The 13,620-nt window shown below is 39.8% G+C and overlaps 1 protein-coding gene across 1 annotated transcript; it reads left to right on the forward strand.

Annotated features, from left to right (window-relative positions):
• Positions 1-775: 775 nt before the first annotated feature.
• On the forward strand, positions 776-9,028 carry RSL24D1 (ribosomal L24 domain containing 1). Its single transcript, XM_082488521.1, has 6 exons — positions 776-896; positions 3,066-3,179; positions 5,591-5,663; positions 6,383-6,446; positions 6,928-7,013; positions 8,626-9,028. Exons 1-6 carry the CDS (start codon positions 816-818, stop codon positions 8,697-8,699), a joined length of 492 nt encoding a protein of 163 aa, XP_082344647.1. The 5' UTR covers positions 776-815; the 3' UTR covers positions 8,700-9,028.
• The last annotated feature ends 4,592 nt before the right edge of the window (positions 9,029-13,620 follow it).

Here is a 13,620-nt window from a genome sequence, read left to right on the forward strand (position 1 = left end):
AGGGTCCCTGTCCACCTTTCCTGTAAACCCCTTTAGGTACTGGAAGGCCACTATAAGGTAGCCCCAGAGCCTTCTCTTCTCCAGGCTGAACAACCCAAACTCTCTCCGCCTGTCCTCATTGCAGAGGTGCTCCAGCCCTCTGATCATCTTTTTGGACTCCTCTGGACCTGCTCCACCATGTCTCTGCCTCTCCTGAGCTGAGGGCCCCAGAGCTGGACACAGCACTGCAGGGGAGGGTCACACCAGAGCGAAGGGGCAGAATCCCCTCCCTTGCCCTGCTGGCCACACTGCTGGGGATGCACCCCAGGTTTTCCAACACGCATATGGTGGTGGCTCGAATGTGACTCGATACAGCATGACCTGGTGGCTCTTCAGCAGGCCGTGCCCGCTGAGAAAGTGGCCCACGGTTGTCGTGGCCTGTGTTACAGCTGTTGCTCCGTCACCCCCAGTAACTCCTGTGGGGCAGGCTGGGCCGGGAGCCCGGAGCGAGCACTTGGTTGTCTCCCGCCCGGTGCCTGTGTCGGGGCTGTCAGAGCTCCTGATCACCAAGGCTGCCTCGCAAACGCCGCCGTCACTAATGACCGCAGTCAGACGCTGCAATGGAAGCGCCGTCCCCGCCTCACCAGGCCTCTGAGGGGCGGGGACCGGCCGACGAGCGTCTGCGCATGCGCCCGCGTCCGCGCCAGTGTCGCTTTGGCGCCCCGCGGCCGGCAGGGGGCGCCGTGGCCATTCTGCCGGGCGGTGCCCCGCCGCTTCCGGTCAGCTGAGCGCTCCCTTCCGGCGGGGCCTGCGGGGCGGCGCGGCGGGGCCCGGCCATGAGGATCGAGAAATGCTACTTCTGCTCGGGGCCCATCTACCCGGGCCATGGCGTCATGTTCGTGCGGAACGACTGCAAGGTACCGCCCGCCGGCGGGAGGGCTGGGCTGGCGACTCTCAGCGGCGGCACCGGGGCCCGCTCCCCCTCGCAGCCTGCCCGGCTGGGCCTGTCCCAGCGCTGGGGCGTTCTCGGCCCCTCCGGGCCTGCGTCGGAGGGGGGGCAAAGGTACCCGCTCTGCCCTCACCCCCCACAGGCGGTGTCCGCTGAGAGACGGGCCCAAGGCGCGATGCCCCTCTCCCGGGCCGGGGTGCCGCTGCCTACGTTCATACCAAGTCCCTCTCGGCGTGTGGGGGTCTCGGGGGGGGGGGGGGGGGGCAGGCAGCGTTTCCCTCGTCCTGCCGGAGCCCACGCAGCAGCCGCGCTGTGAGGGGGCGCTGGGTGGCGACGTCAGCCCCGACGATTTATTCGTTGTGTGGGAGCCGTTTCGTGGGGCCATACTGAAATTTGGCAGCTGTTGTGGCGTTCGGGAAGAGCGTGGGCTGAATTATTTGTTTTTAATTTTTACTAGGAAATTATATGCTTCACAGGGCAATACAAAATTTTCATTCTTTAATTTTCCGATTTTGGAGAAGTAGAGGCTTCAGATTAATAGCAGGTGATTCTAAAGCTTTGAACAATCCAGATCACAGACACTGTGTACTAAAGCTGATGGTTGGTGTCGCTCTCATGGTAGTATACTAAAAGTTGTAACTCACTCGGATATCTGATGTGACTTACCCAGTTGAGGCTGTCATAACAGGATGTGCATATCGCTTTGGGCTTTACGTTGTGGTGACAATCCTGTACATAAAATGTTGTGTATAGTTCCCCAGCCTCTGCTGTATTCCTTATCACTCCTAAAGGGCATTGGAGGCCCCAGTGTGAAATGAAGCTTACGCAAATAGCTTCCTTCCTGCGCTCAGATTTCAAAATAAATACTGGCTCAACTGTATTGCTCATCCGAGTCACAGCTTTTGGGAATTTAGAGGTAGATGTAGATTGACATAGTTATGTTTACTAGAAAATGGCCACAAGGTGTGTGTGTTTTAAAAAAAAAAAAAGTAAAAAAATATATTTGACAATTATTACCTTTACTAGAGGTTTCCTATTTACTGTTGATTTTCTTTAAGAGTGACTGTTAGGTGGGAAGGAGAGTATAGTAGAAGAAAAATAGGATTTTCAAAAACTCATGAATAACAAGTGTAATTTTCAGTGTTCTTAAGTAAAGTTTCAGCTCTGCTCTGGGTACTAGACAGCCCAGGATAGTTAAAAGTGATGCACAAATGTATGGAGGATTAAGAACTGTAAATAAGGATGTGATTATGTGTTGTCGTCTGTCCCCCCCATCTTACTGCCATTTTGCTGCATCTTTTTGACTGGAAAACGTCTGGATTTGGGACAGTTTGGGATGAGGGGTTGTTCTTTAGCTTGGCTGTTAGTTACATAATTTCAACACCAATAAAATGAAATTTCAAGTCTGGAAAGTGACATTTCTGTTATACATCTTTGACAGTCCTGAAAGCATCACCTGGATGAACGTAAGGTGCTTCCATGGCTAGCAGTGGCAGGTGCCTAAAATGAGTCTAGCGGTCTGTAGAATATGTAGAAAAAATGAAAGGGGGCAAAAGAACATTTTGGCATATGCTTTAACAGCTTTCAGTAAATTCAGTCCAGGACTTAACTAATGCGCTTAGGACTCCTGCTGCAGGGTAATCTTTAATGCTTAAAGCTACATTCCAGAAGATAGACTTTTTGTGTATTTATGTGTATTGCATTGAAAAATGTTATGTGAGAGGTGTGAAGATTTTTTTGTTGTTGTCAGGATGGCACTGTATCTAAAAAGTGCTGACAGGTAAAGAGAATTGTTTATTCACAGTACAGCTTTTGTTTTATAGCTATTTTTGCAGATGATAATTCTCACAACTTTGGTATATTTTATTTGTAATCAGCTTAATTTTAAGTATTTGTGCATGTCCCTGACAGCTGTGAAAATGACTTTATCATGAAAAAAATAAGAATAGTACTTGGAATTGTTTGTTAATAGCTATATTTCAACTAAAAATATTGAAATTTGAAAGATGAATGTCATTTTCAATGAGCAGTCTTGCTACAGAAACTTTAGTGTTTGATATCATGCTTGAAATGGGGCAGGATTATTATGATTTGATTCTTAAGTTTTTTGTTTCTTCCCCCTCCTCTCTTCTTTAAGATATTTAGATTCTGCAAATCAAAATGCCACAGAAACTTTAAAAAGAAGCGAAATCCCAGAAAGATGAGATGGACCAAAGCATTCCGGAAAGCAGCTGGCAAAGAATTGACAGTGGTAAGAAGTTGAACTGGTTCACACTTTACACGGGCTCACTAAAACGGCAGAAATATATCCTCTTCCAGTTGCAAACAGGTTGGGTTAGCTAGCTTAATGCATTATCATTTAATTCTATGAGCATGAGGGATGGAGTAAGTGGAGAAAAGAGGGATTGTGGAAGAGGATGTGAAAGTTTTCTTGAGAGTGAGTTATTCATTTAGCTTGACTGTAACTTGGAACTTCCCATTTCAGCTTCAGCGTGGCAGCCAGTGTATCGGGTTGGTGGTTTCCAAGTCCAAGGCATTATTTTTTCCATCTATAAATCTCCCACTGTCTGTACAAATACATTTGGTAATTGTATTTCTGCACAAAGCACAGTACCCCAAGAAGTGTCTCTGTGTAGACACGTAAGATATTTACCCTTTGAAGTCTCCTTAAAGCATACAATGTATAGGAAAAGTCCTTGCGTAGATAGGAATGTTTCGAAAACAGCATAGGAAATCTTAAAATAGTTAAAAACAATTTCAAGACAAAGATACTTCAGGGGTAAAAATACTAAGCACTTATGTTTGGTGGGACAGTCCTTAAATAATTAAAGAATTACTATGACTTAATTACCTGTTTTTTGACAGAATACGAACAATTTAGTAAGTATTTTTATACAGTGATTTGCTGCTTTCTGCGGATCTTCCAAGGAGAAGAATGTGATTTTATTTTTTTAATGTGACTCTGAGAAACTGTGATTAATGATCATCTTCTGTAATTGTATTTCTCGCTTTCAAGTTGTTTCTGTCTAAGCTGAATAACCTTTTTGAAAAGAAGCTAAGATCTTAATTTAAAATTCTTTTATACGTGTCTAAATAGGTGACAACATGCTCCAGTTTTGAGATATATCTATGTATGCTAAAAATTAAAACAATTTATAAACATAGTGCTTTGTTGTAGTTTGGTTGGTATCTGTTCTTTCATAAGCCAGCTTTGAGGAAAGTGTTGAAGTAAGCTTGTAATGATGGGAAATACTGTAGTTTGTAAGAAGGTGACAGTTCTTGTTGCCTTAAACAGGTATATGGATAGAGGTTAAGTATATTTGCTTGTTTTCCTTGGTTTCAAGTGGTGTTTTTTTTTTTATTAAACAAAAAAATTTAGAAGGATTGACTCTTGCCAGGTGGTTGTTCACAGGGTACTTCTGAAGGACTGTCTTACTTTCTCACTCAGAATGACTGAGGAGTTGGTCATGCTGTCCCCTCATGTTTGGAATTGACCAATATGAGGCAGCTGTAGTTTATGTCCGTGCTTGTAGGTTAGAAGGGCATGACACTTTGAACATCTGTACTCTTATGAGACTTCTTTTCACTGTTTGTGGTGTGTTCTCATGATACAAAACAATGCTGTATATTATAAGTAGGTAAAAGCTGACAGTTTAGGATAAACTGTAGTGAATTGATGTGGTGCTGTGTCACGGCTGGCTAAAAATGAATTTTAAGTAATTGTTTCTTCTTAAGAATAAGAATGGCACATAGATGTTCGTATTCAGTGTGCTCTACAGCTTTTATTTTAGATATTTTGCTTGATGCGATCCCGTGGTGAAAGCTAACGTTTGTCTGCCAATGGAGCATGGCTTGTGAGCGTATACATGCCATTCTTGCTATTCAGTGCAGTTGCTCTCATTGCAGCTGTCTTTAGCTCAAGTGAAGATTAGCAGCTGGTCTAATAACTCTGCTTTACCACTACAGAAAAGAACCTGTGGGAAGGGAAAAGTCCTCAGATAAAGTTGGTATAAAGCTAAGTATGCCTACCAAAAATAAAAAAAAATCACCAGGAAACTGTTTTTTCTGTCTTAAACTCTTGGGGGAAAAAAACCCAACTCCCCCTCAAAAAACAACAAAAAGAAAAAACCCTAGCTGCCCCAAATACCATGATGTCATGAATTGAAATATTTCACTGTTTCAAATGATTTTATATTGTTTCAATATTCTTAAAATGAAATAGTGTTTCTTTTTGGAACCTTTTCAAAATTACAGGCTGTTGAGTAGAACTTACTCGACCCACATTAAATGCTTTTGACTCTACACGTTTTCAATTTTGCCTTCCACCTGTCTAGTCTGCTCTGTATTTCCTACTCCTCATTGGTCTTCTCTCTTCCTTTTGTCTTGCTAATAACAAAATAGCCGAGGGAGATGCTTTGATAAATAGTTCTCTTCAGACAAATTACTGTGGCTTCTGACACTTTGAGGTCAAACACTCTACTCTTATTTCCTTCTGGTTTAGTAATCTCTAAAGGCTGTTAAGGTATAGGAACTGAGATTCTGAAAGGGGGAAAAAAAAGAATCATGTAAATTAATAAGTTATATGAGTGAGTGCTCTAGTAAGAATGTATTGATCTAAATATGTTTCTGTATATAATCTATATTTACTTTTTCTTAATATAGGATAATTCATTTGAGTTTGAAAAACGTAGAAATGAACCAGTGAAATACCAAAGAGAGTTGTGGAACAAGACTGGTGAGTTATTTTAGGAAAAAAAAAAAACCAAACCAAAAGATGAACTATGGGGAGTGAACTTCTACTCTAAGTGAACATGTGTTCAGATTTCTTAAAATATTGACACTTTGTAGTGATTGCATTTGAAAATACTGGAATCATGACCAGGTTCTTATGTGTGGAGGAGGTTTGAGTTGTGAACAGGTGTGGAGTTTCACTTGATTTTGTTTTTTTTTTCAGAAACTGGTTAGAAAATGAGGTGCAGCATTCCTCTATTTTGAATTATTATCTTCAAAAAACCTTAGTGGTTATCCAACTTTTTCAGAGGCTCCCAGTGTAAGCCTTTTCTACTGATGCAGTTGCTTCTTTGCTCCTGCTCATTCCACTTCAGTTTAATAAATCAATTGCTATAAAATGGAAGAGTTACTTAAGCCATGAATGAATGCCTCAAAGGAGAAAGTGGTAACTTGCATCTGATTTCAAGTAGAGTAAGAGTCTTTTGTTGCGATGGTTAATTGTAGAAAATATGCGTAGGCATAAAAGTGGAAGCATAAACAAGTTTTAAAATACAGTTCATCATAGTTGGTACGCAGAATATTCTTCTACTCTGCTCTTTGAAGAAGGAATAACTTCCTCTACATAAGAGTGGCCTCTGATATAGAGGTGTTATGGAATACTGCTAGTGTATTTTCAACCATAGGTATGTAAGCACATTTAAAACAACTTCTGCTTTGTTTCAGTTGATGCAATGAAGAGAGTGGAGGAAATAAAGCAAAAACGCCAAGCCAGGTTTATTATGAACAGGTGAGAAGAAGTATCTGTGTTATAAGAACTCTCACAATCTGGATTAGACAGTCAATCTTTCCAGAGAAATGATGATCAAAAGTTTTAAATGGTTATTTGCTTTGTACAAACAGAGTCAACCAAGTTATGGGGTAAAATACTTTCAGTCGGCTCTACAATGCTACCAAACTACTATGCTTTATTGGCTCTCTGGTGGAATGTAGCTTTTGGACACTTGATGATAATAGCTATATTTCCTTGTTTGTAATACGGAGTCTTAGATTTAAACACATTTCTGGTAAGAGTTGATGCCTTTTTTTTTTTCTGGTTTTGTATCCAGTATATGCTTGAATTGGTTTTCAAGTACTTTCTACCTTTATTTCCTTATAATCATAGTTACTTACAGTTTGCATGCCTTTAGCTAAAGATGTGTGTCATGCATTAAAATGAAAGCATACATCTCCTCTTTAAAGGTAATTAAATTTAATTTCCCACCCCCCAGATTAAAGAAGAGCAAAGAGTTGCAGAAGGCAGAAGACATCAAAGAAGTGAAACAGAATATCCACCTTCTTCGTGCCCCACATGCAGGTAAGAACTTGCTTTACCTGGTTTGCTTAGGTTAACTTGTGTATACAGTTTCGTGATGAATATTGATTATTTTTTTTTGGTATGACTAATTCTACAGATCAATAGTCCTGTGCGTTTTTCTTGCAATTAATTTGTCTATTCAATGTGGAGAATAGCTCTTGACACTAAATGTAAGCAGTATCTTTGTTCTAAATCAGACATACCTTTTCATTTATTTAGTCCTGCATTCATCCTTCGTTTTCCTTACTGGAGTATTTTAAACTGCTTTCAATACTGGGGACTGTCTGAACTGCACATTTAACCAATACGTTTATCTAAGTTTTCCCTTTGAATTGATTATTTGAACTATACCACTGATTGATATAAAATACAGTAGTTAAACTCTACTTTTAGAATTTGTTAGCTAATTGTGAGAGTAGGGTTTTTTTGTAGTTCATTGTGTATAATGAAGCTTACATGAAAATACTGTTTCTTCAGCATAAGCTTAACGTTTTTTAAAAAACATTGTAATTGTACAAATTTTCACTAAAATCTGTGCCTAGTTCAGATATAACAATGTATATTCTTTGTCAGTGAACTGAGTTTTTCAGTTGGAGAAACCTGTTTCTCCTAAATAGTTTTCTGGTTTCTAAACTCTTTTTTACAAGTACTAGCTTGTGTTAGGTGATGTTGATAAAAAATGGATTGTAAAGATGATTTATTTTTTTAAATACAATTAGCGGAGTAGAGTAATGGAGAGAAGCTAAAAATGTTTCCATTAGTTACTGTTTTATAAAAATTACCAGTGATTTTGTCTCCATTGATGTAGCTGTGACATTATTAGACGTTAACTAGAATTCTCTTCCATGTTTTTTCCATGTTTGTGTTAACTATAGTCTAAGACTGTATATATGTGAAACTAGTTTTTTTCGATTTATATTTAAACTTCGGTTTAATCTGTCCCTTGTTTTTTGAGGGAAGAAAATGAAAAAGGATCTGAATTCAAAAGATTAAACCTGAGCACTTACTTGTTTTGTTTGTCTTTGCTTATGTTAAACGAGTGATACACAATAGCACGTAGTACATCTGTTTGTCAAAGAGCAGCTACCTTTTCAGTGTTTTGCAATTTCTGCCTGGCCTTAAAGAGAGCAGAATCAAATGTCAATCTTGGATTTTATTTTTGTTTTGTTTGATTTTTGTAGCATTATTGAGAGTTAACACTATTGCCATGCAACACAGCATTCAGGAGGGCTTAAATCTTTATATAAAACTAATGTGTGAAGGCCATTAGTCTATTAAAAGTAAGGCATTTTTATAGTTCTTTGCAAGGTTCTGCTAGGTATTGCCAGGTATATCACAGTTCATCATACTAGATGAAAACATGTTGACTGCATTTTAGATTTTGCAAAAAGATAGCATCGGCTTTTCCGTTAAAACAATTCTTCAGTAGTTTTAGGTGGTGATGGAGGTTAGCAATAAATACTTGTAAGCTTGATGGGTTTACTCCTAAAAAACTCCTGAAGCAATATATTTAGGCTGTTTCACCTGGAATAGACACTTATATTGTTCATAGCAAAACAGTTATTTGGGTTTAGAGAGACATCTTTAATTTATTTTTTTCTTTGCTTTGAAGGCACACCAAAACAGCTGGAGGACAAAATGGTACAGAAACTACAAGAGGATGTGGCTATGGAAGAAGACTCTTAAAATGCTTTTATTTTCTATTTATAGCTCTTCAGCAGTTAACAGTTCTTGCTGCTTCACCTGGCATCGTTCAGAACTGTGCTTACAGTTGAAGTAAAATGCGTTTTAATGAATAGCGGTCATGTACAGTTTGAATGATTTTTGGTTTTATAAAAAAATAATAAGATGTATACATGTTTGGGCAGTACTTATAATTATGTAATTTGAGAAAACCTTGTCAGCAGGATGGAGAGTAAGGCATATTGTTTGAGATACTGTGTGCTCCTTGGAAAGTTACACTTTCTTTCTGGATAACTTTTCCCTGATAATTCAAGGAATAAAAGATGTTGCCCCTGGAACTTTTCCTATTTTGTCTGTTCTTTTGTAGTAGTAAAAGCAGATAAAGATCTATCTTAATGGTTACAAGGTGGGGCAGGATGTATTATTTTTCATCTGGCCAATGCAGTCCAGACTTCTTTTCACTGTCGTCATTGGGAAAATTTTTCACTTTGTTATGAATGCACATCGCATTTGTTTTATCTGCTTTTCAAGTCAGCTTTCCCAGGATTACATTGCAGTTGTCACCTAAGCCTGGCAAAGCTAACATTGATGTAGGGCACTCTGCTGTTTGTAAAATAGTGGTGATAGCATCCAGTCTGCAATTGGACCTGCCATCCTCCTGACCTGCTGAAATTCAAATCTGACACAAATCACACTGATCGAGATGCTCAATAAATCATACTTTTCACTGTTTTTACCTAATACTCAGGATTATTTTGATAGAAAAGAAGATCATGTTAAAGCATAGACGTTTTGCGTATTATGGTGGGATTTATCTTTATTTAATGTGTCATCAGTGCTGAGGTAAATACCCTGCTTTTTTAAATTGTCAGCGGTTTATCTACAACAGTGTGATCAGAGAAGCCTTTCAAAGGCATATAAAATAGTATTTACTTTCTTGTCAGTGCTAGTTATCCTGAAAAATAGTAATTTGTAGTTCTATTCCAAGCTTGAATATGTGCTATATTAAGCACTGGAAAACTTCCTCATGCCTACCCACCCTGTGTAGTTCAGAAAGGAGTGTATTTAAAAATACAAAAAGGGGCAATGGGGAGTGTGAGAAATAAACAGGCACCGTACTCAGTTTTTCATCTCTTGATTGGTGAATTACGTTTAGGTATTTAAAAAACCTTTGATGTAGTGAGATAAAAAACCCTGAATTCTAGTAATAAAAATATGTAATTCCTTCATATTTACATGACATTAAAATTTTGCTATAATTTAAAATTTGCTGATAAGATGATAGCTGATACTAATACTGTACATCTAAAATAATTATTTCCCCTGTCAACTGTAATATCAATAACATCTCAAAACTGTATGGTAAGTTGGCTAGAAAACCTATGTCAATGGAGTGAAATTGCTAAGATGCTACAATATAATCCTTGGACGTAGTGAAGGGAGACCTTCACAGAACGTTAATTAGTATGTTTATATGTGACTATACAAGTTAACTCAGCATTTCAGCTTGGGAAATGTGGTTTTTGCATGGCCTGTTTTATCATAGTATTTTATGTCCTTAATCCTTGAGGTGGGATACTTTGTCTAAAAATCTTACTACAGATTTTTTTTTTTTTAACTGAGTTTTGAAGACATGTTCAGTGAGTGCCAAGTTTTAATTTCCTCCAAAAATAGTAAAGTAAATCTGTGCAAAGCAGAGAAAGGTGATGAATCCCACAGAATGTTATGCAGTATTTATATACAATCTTTTTACTTCATATGAGGTTTTTTAGTATTAAATAATTTATATTACATAGTATCTGTAGTTTTTCTGTCCCCATCTTTAAATGAACTTCAGTCCTTAGCTTGTTTGTGTGCTCTATAAAAAGTGTCTCTATGGGATTGTTAACCCTTTCCTATGAAGGTCTGTAAGTGGAGCAGTCATTTTGCAGCAGCTAAGAGCCGTCTGGGGAATACACTACAACCATAAATCCTGAACATCCTGCCAGTTATGAGTTGCTTAACCAGTGTTAACTCGTTACAGCCTGTGTATATAATTGCAAGCAAGGGCTATTTGGAAGTTAATACTGAAGTTGTCCATCATTGTGCAGCTGTGCTTTTTTCCCTGAGAAGTAGAGACTTGTTGCCTGCCCTGCTGTGTATTCCTTGTGAGTAAGTAGGAGGTAGTTGAGTTTAAAAATTTGTCGTAACGTGCTTACAGCACCCGTTCTGAAGGTGCCCTTGTGATTTTCTTTTTTTCTTTTTTTAATTTAATTGCTATGCTGTCCTGTTCTCTTGTCTGTGTCAGCTGGAGCAGGATGCTGGTGAGGCGGCGAACAATGCAGCTGAAGAACAACATGAGGCTGGTGATCCTCTGTCCTGCCCATCTCGGCATAACCCACTGCATGCAGAGACTTTCCCGAGGAGATGCTGAGCTGCAGAGGAGTGGGCGTTTTTCTTTTTCTTTTAGGGGGCTGGCTGTCAAACCACATTTCTAATAGGAATTGTTCTTATTCAAAGGCATTTTAGTGAAGAGTGGTTATTTTCTTTGCTTGCTTAGGGTGAGAATTTTCAGCTAAGACAAAGCTGACTGAAAATTCCTTTAGATTTGGGGTTTTCTTTACAAGACTTGGAGAGAAAATGTCCAACTGAGCAGACAGGGAGCCTTTGTCTGTCTCCTGCCTGTGGGGCTGAGCAGTGCCCAGCCCTGTGGGGAGGCAGGACCTGCGATCAGTTCCCCCTTCAGTAGCAAGTTGGAGAGATGGTATTTCACAGAATCACAGAATTATCAGAGTTGGAAGGGACCTCTAGAGATCATCTAGTCCAACTCCCCTGCTAAAGCAGGATTGCCCAGAGCACATTACTCAGGACTGCATCCAGGCGGGTCTTGAAAATCTCCAGGGAAGGGGACTCCACAACCTCCCTGGGCAGCCTGTGCCAGTGCTCTGTCACCCTCACCGTAAAGAAGTGTTTCCGTGTATTTGAACGGAACTTCCTGTGTTCTAACTTGTGCCCATTGCCTCTCGTCCTGTTACTATTTAATGAGCAGCACATTGTTACTCATTAGAGATCTCTGTTTTAGTGCCATATGTTCAAATCACTGATCCTGTCTGGGGTGAGATCTAGTAGGAGCAGAGCACAAGGTGCTGTGAGTACAGTCTGTTACAAGATAGATGATGATGATGTGTCCGTTTGATTCAATATTTAATCAGAAAACTTGTTTATGAATAACTGGTAGTGCTTAATTCCAGTATACAGTCCATCTTGCTTGGCATTTACTAGATGCAACAAATTCTTGCTGTTTTGTGTTTGTACTTGATGCCATTGGAAGCCTTTCTTCAAAACAAGGTGTGATGGGCTCGATCAGAATAAATGATATTCTATTTTTAAGAAATGCCTTTTAGTTTTAGTTGCCGTCATCTTTTCTTCCAAAACAAAACCAGATGTATGTTCTTTTCATTTTTTACAGACTGACTGTGCAAAAGGTGGAAATGTAGATTTTTAATAGTGATTTATGAAGTGACTTTTTCTCATATTTCCCCTTTTCCTTTTTCATCCATCACTTCAGTGATTTCAAGCTAAGCGCTGGCTATGTTTTCAGGAGAAGGTTAACCTCCTGCTAACATACTGTGGCTACTGCCTCACCTCATGCAGCAGAGCCAGAGCAGGCCTGCGGCCCTGTGAGGTTACAGCACTGCCCTGAGTCCCCAGAGACGCCTTCTAGATCTTTTATCAAGTTTCGTTCTTTCTCGGTCTGTGATTGTCATCATAACTATCTGAAACCCCACTGCTCGGGGTGCTGTGTGGGGAACTGTTCCTGTTAGGCCTGCGAAGCCCGGGGCCCACGCTTGGTGGCGCCATCTTAGAAACAAGGGCACCTTCCTGAGGTAAAAAAGGCCCTGGGAGAGCTCAGGTGCTTTCGCTGAGGCTGTTTCCGTGCTTTCATAAGAAGTAAGACCTGGAGATAACTTCTTTTTTCCTTTGGTCATGGGTTGGTTTTGCAATTTGTCACTGGTTGCTTCAGCTGTCTGTGGTGTTTCTTGTTTTCTTGAGAAATTTTGATCCCGAGAGAACGACTGGAAAAAATGAAGTGGTGGGTGATGGGGGTGTGTGTGCTGCTTGTTTGTTTTGTTTTTGAGAAAAAAAGCAAAAAAATTCTCAGGCTTCCCTTTCAGTCTTTCCTTTGCAAGTGCTGACAAATACAGTGTGGAAAAAGTGAAAATTACTGCTTTCTCTATAGTCGAGTTGTGCTGAGCTGGTGACGATTTTCTTCACAGGAAATTGGGCCTTCCCTTATTTTGGAACGATCTGACTTTTTAGAACTTGGCAAGGGAAAAATCTTTGAGATTCTGTGGATAATGGTAATTTTGCAAACTAGCTGAGAAACAAGGTGTTAGGTACAGTAAACATATTTTGAAATAAGATTATTTTTTTCCTGTAACTATACTGTAAAAGTTTACAGCTTAAAAGCCTTGGTCAACCCTTTTTCTAACCTCCTAATTATTAGATTTGGTTGGATGCCTTTTAAATGTTGAAAAACAGTTCCTGAGAGAAACTTGTTGGTGACTGGAAACTTTTAGTTTGCAGGAAAACGTTGGCTGTGTTGTAATCTGTGTAGCTAACTGGCTTGAGATGTTCTTACTCTTAGAGTAACAGCACTGTGGAGCCCCAGAACACATACGAGATTGGTTCTTTTGTGACACAAAGAAACATAAATCAGTTCAATATGTTGACATGGTCATATGTGTCAATGGCTGGAAAAGCAATATAGACAGCTGCTAATAGGTCCAAAGGCCTATGTCCCAGGAGATGATATTTCAACCTCCAGGCTGTTCAATTCCTCAGTTTCTGTTCTGGCCTCAAAAATTCAATCTCCTTCACCAGCCTAACTTATTTATGGGTTGCACTGAACTGCGACCAGGGAGAGCAGAAAGCCGAAATAAAT

The sequence above is a fragment of the Vanellus vanellus genome (assembly GCF_965231255.1).
Source record: "Vanellus vanellus genome assembly, chromosome: 11".
In the NCBI taxonomy this organism is placed as follows: Eukaryota; Metazoa; Chordata; class Aves; order Charadriiformes; family Charadriidae; genus Vanellus; species Vanellus vanellus.